This window comes from Lytechinus pictus, chromosome 2, assembly GCF_037042905.1.
Source record: "Lytechinus pictus isolate F3 Inbred chromosome 2, Lp3.0, whole genome shotgun sequence".
Taxonomy (NCBI): Eukaryota; Metazoa; Echinodermata; class Echinoidea; order Temnopleuroida; family Toxopneustidae; genus Lytechinus; species Lytechinus pictus.
The window spans coordinates 17,444,100-17,454,337 of NC_087246.1; the positions used below are offsets into that span (position 1 = coordinate 17,444,100).

Genomic DNA, 10,238 nt, shown 5'->3' on the forward strand with positions numbered 1-10,238 from the left:
TTGAATCCTCCAAAGTTTTTAGGGTCGCACAGTCAGAGTAGTCTCATCTGCTTTCTATTGTAACATCAATGCGTATCTACTACATGCACCTCTATAATTTTACATTTCCCCTATGGTGCTACATGCCCACATGGCGAGTTGACAGTAGCAGTTTTATGTATTCCCAAATAAAACTTCTGGTGCAAAAATTCTGATTTAATCTTTCCAATGTCTGTTTTCAACTAGTCTTAAATGTGACTGTGCCATCCGAAAGAAAGTTCGCGATTCTGTTTTTACATGCTATGGGGAAAATGATGCACCCAAAATACACAGTGCTGCACTCTTTAATGAACAGTGTTCCACCCAAATATGCCTGCTGACTGGTTGTGTAGAATTAAAGCATGAACACACAGGACTTGCATGCGCACCCACCATTTGCTGCAACCTCGAATCCAATTTGTATCATTACATGAATCAATACCAAAAGCAGGAGACTCTGTCATAAATAAAGTGGAATATGTCATTTACAAATGATTTTATGTTGCTGGTGCTCAGTGGAATGCTAGAATAACAAACAGTCTACAAACAAAATTCATCACCATTATATGTGCAGAATTGATTGAATTGCCAACATTCAACCAATTTATGATCATGTATCCATCTTTATTAAATTCTATTTACAGGAGCAAGTAGAGGCTGCAAAGAGAGAATGGGAACTTGGTAGACTGCAAGCCTTGAAAGAACAGGAGGAGCGCGAGGCAGAACTGGAAGAGGATGAAGTCCTCTACACATACTCCAGAGAGGACTCAGAAAATAAGGTGCATAAGAATTCTAAAAATGTAAAGCGTAAGGAAAAATCCAGAGGGACTGTTGAGAAAAGTGTCCGGGATACCCGGCAGAGTCGTAGTGATAGTAGAGAGAAGAGTCGTAGGATAAGTGGGAGCAGGGAGGGTAGTAGGGCCAGCAGTAGGGCCAGTAGTAGAGCTGGCTCTCCACCATCAATTGAAAGGCAGTCAAGAAGAGTGCGAAGTAGGGCCAGTAGTGGGGCATCAGGTACTGATGGGGACTTGTCTCGGAGGACAAGGAGTAGGACTAGTAGTGAAAGTGGGTCAGATAGGTTGCCTTCTCCTAGGGGTGGTGACAGGGCTATGCGAATGGCTGAAAGGGACAAGAGACGGGACACTAGTCATAAAGACCCTCCTCGCAAAATTGGTAGGCCAAGGATTAGGAGCTCGGAAAGGAGTCCTGAAAGGGTGTTGCCTAAAAGGAAATCCAGCAGTTCAGAGTCAGGAACAGAGAGCAAAGGTAAATCACGTAGCTCTGATAGGGGTTCAGTTTTTAGCAATGGGGACAGTCGTAAAACCAGGTCTGGGAGGAGCCATAGAAATGTGTCTCTACCAGAGGGAAGCACTGTGAGTGGAACCCTAGAACCTGTTGTTGAAACTCGGATGGCGATAGATGATGAAGATGAATCTTGTGAGCAGATTAATCATTTAGTTAGGCAGTCACAGGACAACCTGCACGCAGAATACATGAAGAATGCACCAGAGAAGAGAACTCGAAATATCTTTGACATTGTGGATACAACCATGAGAATTAAAGATAAGATCCGAGATGCCATTCGCCCAGCTTCTGAAAGCAGGACAGTTGGTAATGTTCTGGAGAAAATCAATACTAAAAATCTCTTTGCCGACTTGGCGAAGAAGTTCAAGAAGAAAAGTGTGCCAGAGAAATCTTTGCCAACTCACGAGGAAGATGCAAGTGAAAGATCAAATTCAGAGACTTCTTCTGTTAATCATCATCCAGTGAATGATACTTCAAATGAAATTGAACCAAGTACTGAAGATGGACAGAAAAGAGACCAGGGATCATTAACAGAAAGGGATGGTGAAGTATTGATGTTAGTAGATTCTCATAAAGAAAAAGAATTATTAGAAAATGAATGCAAAAGTGTGGAAACAACAGATGATATTGATGTAGACAAAGTGCAAAGTCCACCACCACCACCCTCTGTTGACATTCAGGAAGACAGAGATATTAGGCAATGTGGAAATAATATATCAGATGTGGTTGAGCATGAAAGATCTCAGATAAATACTAACATTTTCCCCAAATCAATTGATCTACGGGATATTGTTTCAGAATCTGTAGAAATGACTGACAAGTCTGTGGAGTCCAAGAGTGAGGTTATAGTGGACCAACATTCTGGCATTACCCCAAAATCAGATGAATTACCAGATGTGGTGGGTTCAGAATCTGTGGAAATTGCTGATGTTGTGGAATCTAATTGTGAGATTATTCTTGACCAAGAAATGACAGACATTGAGAACATTACTTCTGGAGCTGCAGCTGAAGTTAAACCTTTGTGTCCTACACCTTTGGCTGTAGATCAGCCCTCGAGTCCTCCATGTGCAGTCGTTGAGCAGCCCTCGAGTCCTCCATGTGCAGTCGTTGAGCAGCCCTCGAGTCCTCCATGTGCAGTCGTTGAGCAGCCCTCGAGTCCTCCATGTGAAGTCGTTGAGCAGCCCTCGAGTCCTACACCTGTGTTAGTGGTTCAAACCTCAAGTCCTGCAGCTGTACAAGTGGACAAACCATTAGATACCACTTCTGCAGGTGTAGATAAACCCTTGATTCCTACATCTGTAGGAGAAAGTAAACCATCTGCAGCCATAGATCAACGGTTGATTCTTAATTCTGCAGTAGAAGATAGACAGTTGATTCCTACTGCAGCAGCTGTGGATCAATCCTTGAGCACTTCTCCTGTAACAGTAGATAAACCATTGAGTCCTATTTCTGCGGCTGTTAGTGAACCTTCAAGTCCTACACCTGCTGCCATAGATCAACCATTGAGTCCTACATCTGCACAAGTAGAGCAATGTTCGAGTCCTACACCTGCAACAATAGATAAAATATTTAGTTCTACTTCTGCAGTAATAGATAAACCCTCAAGTAGTACTGTTTCGACAGTTGATCAATCCTCAAGTTCTGCTCTTGCCACAGTAGTAGTTGATACTTCCCATGCAGACAAAGACAAACCCTTGAATCTTTCTGCTGTGGAAGGAGATCGTTCTTCAACTCGTACTTCTGCGATGGAAGATCAACCCTCAAGTCCTTTGAAAGCTGTAGATATACCATCGAGTCCACTTGTTTTAGATAAACTCTCAAGTCCTTCACAAGCATTTATATTTCAATCAAAAGAGGCTTGTGGCGTCATGGATGAGGAGATCAATGCTTTCCAGGATACTGACAGGAAGAAGGTTGTAGATGATGCACCAGTCATAACTGAGGTTAATGTTCTGGTAAAAGAGTTAACTTTATTGGTTGAAGAAAATATTGAGGAAAATACTATGGTAGATCAAACCTTGTACATTGAAAATGAAAATCCTGATGTTGAATTCGCCCCATCTAAAAACGATAAAGATTTAACAACTCAGCATATGGATGAAGTAGAGGTTTACACAGGCAATGAGAAACTTGATGAAGCTATGACCACGGAAGCCCCATGTGAATCTTACAATGACATTGAGCAAGTGACTTCATTAGCTGATGACACTTTACAAGCAAGTGAATTGTTGAAAGAGGTTGAACCTCCGAAAGAAGAAGCACCCATGCCTCTCATTTCTCCAGAATCCCATGTCTGTGCTGAAAAGACAGAACTGACACAACCTCTAGAGGAATTACCTGAAGTGGTTGTATCTAATCCTGATCCAATAGATGATAGCAGTCTTACACTCATCACTGCCATTGATACTAGTGTTTCCCATGAGCAAGACATAGACGATAGCTCTGGGGATCATTTAGAAATTAATATTGCCAAAGCTGAAAAGCATGATGACCAAGATAGCAAAGATGTCATGGAAGTGGACACCGAACAGGTTCAAAAAGAGATGGACATTGTTGAAAATAAGCATAAAGATGGGTCTAATGAAAACCTTGCTGAGAAGAATTCAAAACTACAGGGTGATGTGGATAAAGAACAAAGTTATATTGGTCAAGAACAGGATTTGAAAGACAATGAAGGAGCTATTATCAGTGGAGCTAATGTACCAAGTACTGAATCAATTGATGAAAAAGTTCCACATCTAGACCTGAGTGAAATCAATAAAGATGAGGATGCAGGTCCTCAAGATAATGCGACTGATTCAGTTATTTCAGATAAGGATGATTCTTCAAGTAAAGTAGACAATGATGATGGGAGTGATGCAGAAAGCATCGAGTTACCATCTCCTCCCAAGCCTACAAGGAGAGTACGGGAGATCTTGAACTTGGCTCTTCCTGGCGAGAAGCCAGTGAACCTTGACATAGATCGCCCATCAGCTCGGACCAGGTCCCAGAATACTGGTGATACTGTTCGGACCAGGTCTCGGGTGAAGCCTTCATCCTCTCCTAACATAGGGAGTGTTCTAACCCCTTTGCGTGCTAGTCCACGATCATCAGGAGGAAAGGCCAGCACTAAGAAGAGCCTTGAATCATCTGGGGTAGGGGCAAAGCGCTCTCCGAGACTAGGTAACTCCGATCCAGGTGTCCATTCTCATAAGAAGAGAACACTGCGATCTACTAATGTCAGTTGATACTTGTGTAAAATGTGCATGGCCTTTTTTGGGTAACTTGCATTGTAATGCAGTTGTGCTGTTTGCATGCCTTTCTGATCCATGACTTCATTCTCTGCAGTTTGTCTGTCATCGAATTGCCAAAGACAAATAGTTCCAACGTGATATGAACCGAATCACAACATCAAGAGGAGGTTTTTCAGTTTTCAACAAATTGCATTATAAGAGACAAATTACCAATGGATGGTATTGGCAGTTTCAAGGCCACTTGCTTGTATAAGCTGGTTTGATCACAGATTTTATTCCACGATTATGCTCCATATATCTAGCTGTTGATTGTTCTCTGTATCCTTATATACCAAAGGTACTGTCAGACTTTTATCATCTAGCTAAGGAAAAGGCAATTTACCCCCCCCCCCCCCAAAAAAAAGCAAATCCTTTCAAAGAATATATTTTTATTTTTAGCTGGTATAAGTACATTGCGATGAAGTTGTCATAGGTAATTGCTTTAAAAAAGACCTGTCCTATTGGTATGTAAGCATTCTTGACATTTTTAGCACACCTAATATTGATCATCACATTGAATAATTGAAGATTCAACTTAAAGCTTGAAACATACGAATATGTGATGCTGCTTTATAATTGTAATGCATGTTCCAGACTTGCCAACCATCCTGATTTCTGAAATTTCATGTGGGAAATCGCCATAGAACCATTCATACTGCCAGTCAATACATCTCAAATAGCCGAGTCCTGTTAAGTTGCTAAAACCCAGGAGCTTAGTAGGCCACCTGGATCCCTGGCCATTGGTTGTCCAGATTTTGCACTTATAGATTTTTGGCAGGTATGAATTCTTTCCTCCAATGACAATGTTAATATCCTGCAGTTGACAAAGTCATCCAAGCCAAGTAATTGAAAACAGCCCCCCATATTTTTTGTATAATGTTAGATAGCATTTCATAATTTCATTTGAATTGCTCCATATGGTTTTCTCAATCCTCACAATATTGTTAAGGCAGTTGAACTACTTAGTGATCATACTGAACTCTAAAATTGTGTAAACCATTTTATAATATGGCATATAAATGTCAAGACTTTCTATACACTCACCAGTCTTATCTAAAAATATATACTCGGTAATTATAAAGCAGTCATCTTATGCTAAAGGCTGTTGGTAAAGTCTTGCATGAACAAGTCCAATGATTTAGGCAACCTTGCATTAAGTGATTGTATTACTAGGCGACTATTGTACTCACTTAATTATTCCTTTTTTTTACTTCAATCAAATTTTGTCAGTAACGGCCTATTCAGGAATTGTTAGACTTTACGTGTGCAAGGTTAAATGTATGACACATGTGCAGGGCTAGTTGGCATAAATTAGGTCTTTGCTAACAACCATCATGGCTGTCACAAAAAATGCATATATTACGCAGGCAAGGACAAAGCTTAACATTTTATGTGGGAGAACTTTGTTGTAGCGGTAGATGAGCTTTAAGGAAAAAAATATATTTTGCAATTGTCAATTGATGGTCACTCTAGTCCAAAGTCTACTCCCTATTTATTGTGGTTTCTTGAGTAGTGGATTCTGATGTATATGCTGGTCCCTTTGTATGTATGGACTGTACAAACGGGAATTTAATTTCTTATTTGCTTAAAGTGGCAATTAAACAACTATGGATCAAAATGAAACCATGAAAATTACATTTGAGTATGTTGAAGAGTTCTTAACAGATTATGAATATGTCTATAGGCAATAATGTTTAACTTTACAACTATGTGGCAAAATGATTAGTATGGTGTGGTTTTCATAATTATAATTCCATATATAGTTGTTTACAGCTCTAAAAAAAAGTCCAAACTGAACCTCCCCCCCCCCCCAGAAAAAAAATCTTAATGATCTTGGTGAGATATTGTGTAGTACCTCATCTTTGATTTTTTTAAATATATTGGGAATGTATTCATTGATGTGTTTTACATGTAGCTGAAAAAGAAAAGTAATTGTATCTTGAAAATTCTCTCATAATTCTAATGTCCGTAGATTTTGTAAAGCAGTCTGTTTCAAGCAAGGAAAACTCTCCGATTCATTTTACATGTGAAATTACACAATCATTTTTTTGGTATTATTTTTGCTGTATTGTTTCTGCAAGTCCATGCACTGTCGCTGAGGGCATTTTCTCCTTAATTTTTGAAAAATAATGTTAGCATTACATTTAAAAACTTATTTATTTCATTGATTTCAGTTTTATCTTGAAATGTCAAACTCAGCTCATTCAAGATATAATTCCTAACTAAAATTTAATTATAGACACATTTGATGGTGAATTCTGGTATTGGCATTTGGTATTGCTAGGGGCAAAACACATGGAAAATTTATGAATTCTATCATACTTGAAAGATTTACAAATTTTCAATTTCAACTTGTACATTGTACTAATTTTGTGAGAATATATTTTTTGATTTGCAAGATTTAAGCTTGGAAAGCTTTAAATCCAGTTGGATAGTTTACAAATATACCACAAAAGTGTGTGAATATTGACTGTAAAACAGCTAGCTTTGCATGTGGAAAGTAATGGCCTTGCTTCTAGTTCCTCTTGCTAGCTGTTCATATGAAAGTACTGTATTGACCATTAACATATATCAAAAGATTTATTTTCTTTAAACATATAATAGCATTACAAGCTGATGACCTATATTGTGTCCGTATCATCTGCTTGCAATGCGTATCGCTCATTGATATTTGAAAATTGCTTATCCTTGATCTAATGTGTCACCGAATGTAAACTGCATCATTTTTTGTTTGTTCCTAAGTGATATTTTGTACAATAATGAAGATAATCTAAATTCTGTGACTAAATAAGAAGTTGCATTGATGAATGCAAGTGAAAGAAATATAAGCCATCTTTGTGTGTTGTGTCTTTCTTGTGTCTGCTTGTGGTGTGTTTAGATGGATACCAGGCTTGGTGATTAAAACAACAAGGGAAAACATAGAAATGAATAATAACACCCCAAAACTTGAGCTGCTGCTTAAAACCCAACTTTCCAACATAACTAAAATTACCTTCTACATTTTTCTCTAATACAGCAACAAATATATTCAGTCTATTCCAACACCAACTTGGTTTCCAGACAAACAAAATAATGAAAATTTAAGATTCAACAAACTTGTTCCAAACATACACACTTGAAATTATCTCCATGCATCCACAGGGGTAATGAAGGTTTGTGGAAAAATGGCATGGACTTGTCAAAATTTTTAGAAAAAGAATATGAAAGCGAATGGTTGACAAAAAAATTGAAAAAATTCTATATTTTGTGAAAGCTTTGTTTTATTTGACTATAGATTTGTGAATGTGAAAACACTAAGCCTGTGCCATGCAAACTCACCCCTGTGGATTCAAGAGGGATATAACATTATGTAATAATAGTAGCTGGATTTATAAAGCGCTTTTTGCCTGAGGATACAAAGCGCTGCTATTATTACCCTGGCTTTAGCTCGAGCTACCATCACCGGTGCTCAGTGCATTCAAGGGAATAATCCTGCCGGGTACCCATTCACCTCACCTGGGTCAATGTCCCATTGAATAACCCCATGCTTCAAGATTCTCTTTGGCAATTTGATTTTAAGAATTTACAAACTAGGCCAGAGTCGTACTGGTTATTGACTGGTGCCCTGTGGTGATTCTTCAATGGTGATTGGCGGACCAACGAAATACTGAAGATATATAGTGTCTCCAATGACTTTAAAAACAAAAACAAATAACCGGTTTGAGAATTTAATCTCTTTATCTGTATTGAAAACTGAGATAAATTTTCATTTCAAAGCTTTAATCAACCAAGTGGGATTATAGAAATAGGTTACCTAATAGGATTTCTCAATTATCTAGCTCAGTTACATTGGACCGTAATGTTTTATTGTTGCATTCTCAATTGGTGCTGCTGTATTTGTTCTCTTTCTTTGCAACTAGTAATTACTGCACTGGAGTTCGTGCTGTCTCAAGCAGAGGGCAAAAAATGTTAATTGGAAAAAAATGAGGCAACACGCGCCCACACAGAATGCAATTATTCATAATGTTATAGATAGATCGATCCAAGCAAGAAAATTAAAGTTTGGAACAGACTTGTAATCTTATTTCCATACTCCCACTTTGCTGATTTTAGGTTTTAAATCTATTAGAAACTTTTAGGAGATTTAGTTCTTAAACTGGCTAGTTTTTAAAGTCAGACACTAAATTTTCAAAGTTTGAATTTTGTGACGTCCTATTTGATTAGCTGCCCTAAATTCTCATTTTAAATCATTCAGGATGACAAAATATATTTCTTGTAGAAATGGTATGAAATTTAAAGGAGAATGAAACCTTTGGAACAATATAGCTTGTGTGAAAACAGAAAAATCAAAGAAAGAGATCAACGAAAGTTTGAGAAAAATCTGACAAATAATTAGAAATTTATGAGCATTTGAATATTGCGATCACTAATGCTATGAAGATCCTCTAATTGGCAATGCGACAAAGATGTGTGCTGTCACTTGTGAACAACTCTCCCCATTACTTTGGTATATATTTCACTTAAATTGCCTCTTTTATCACATCCTATCAGTAGATCATGTGTTCTTTCTATAGGAGGGCATGTAATACAGATTTAAAACAAAATACATCATGGATAAAGAGTTTGTATCACCATAAGAAAAAGCAAAGACAGTTTGGTGGTATTTTGTAGTCCAAAGGGAAAGTTGTTCACATGATGTGACATCACACATCCTTGTCGCATTGCCATTGGGAGGATCTCCATAGCATTAATGATTGCAATATTCAAATGCTCCTAACTTTCTCATTATTTGTCTGATTTTTCTCAAACTTTCTTTGTTCTTATTCTTTGATTTTTCTGTTTTGACACAAGCCTATTTGTTCCAAAGGTTTCAATGCCCTTTAAGTCTGATATATAGAATGCACAGGTAAACCTATTTTGCCATTTTATAGAATATGATATATCATGACATATGAGGGAGCCGTTCATGTGTGACGTCACAAAAATTATAACTTCAAAAATCCAACTGTAATTCTTTGATGGATTTTGGGCCCTTAACACAAAGCTTAGCAATGATCGTAGAAACACTTCTCTACGATTGATTCCATTGACTACAACACAATCATGAAAATCAAGCTTACGATTAATCGTGAACCTCTGTGTTACGGGACCCAGGGTTCGGTTGTCAAGAAGTTGATTTTGTAGTGGTTTAAAGAAAAACACCCCAGAATTGTAAAATTTGTGCAAATCTGAAATGAACATCCTATTTTTGTTTATAAGTTTGAGGCCACACAAATTTATTCTTCTGTGATGGTGTTACTTAATTTACTTCCAAGACAATTATTACAGATTGCAATATTGCCTCAAATTACTAGAGATGTGTTCTTATACTGCTCTTGTTAAGGACGTTCCACAGTTAAAGTGAAATCCATGTCATTTTCACCAAACTTTGCACATAGATACTTTAGAACCTTAATATTCGAAATATGCAAAAATTAACATAGGTCCATGTGCTTGATTTTTTGCTATAGAGCTTCAAAATTCACCCAAATTGATGTTCTTAAGAATTGCGCATTCAAAAGAATTTGGCATTTTTAGACCGCCCAAGATTACTACAATGAGTTTATTACTCAGTCAAAATACATGAAAAAAATCATCAAATTTCGCAAGAGAGTTAATAATTGT

At 37.6% G+C, this 10,238-nt stretch overlaps 1 protein-coding gene across 1 annotated transcript in view; it reads left to right on the plus strand.

The window, feature by feature from the left end:
- Positions 1–7,423, plus strand: part of LOC129254672 (helicase SRCAP-like) — a 46,049-nt gene extending 38,626 nt beyond the window's left edge. The window contains exon 34 of the mRNA XM_064111521.1: positions 663–7,423. Coding sequence (XP_063967591.1) covers positions 663–4,550 — 3,888 coding nt within the window. The 3' untranslated portion in view covers positions 4,551–7,423. The remainder of the gene's footprint in view (positions 1–662) is intronic.
- The last annotated feature ends 2,815 nt before the right edge of the window (positions 7,424–10,238 follow it).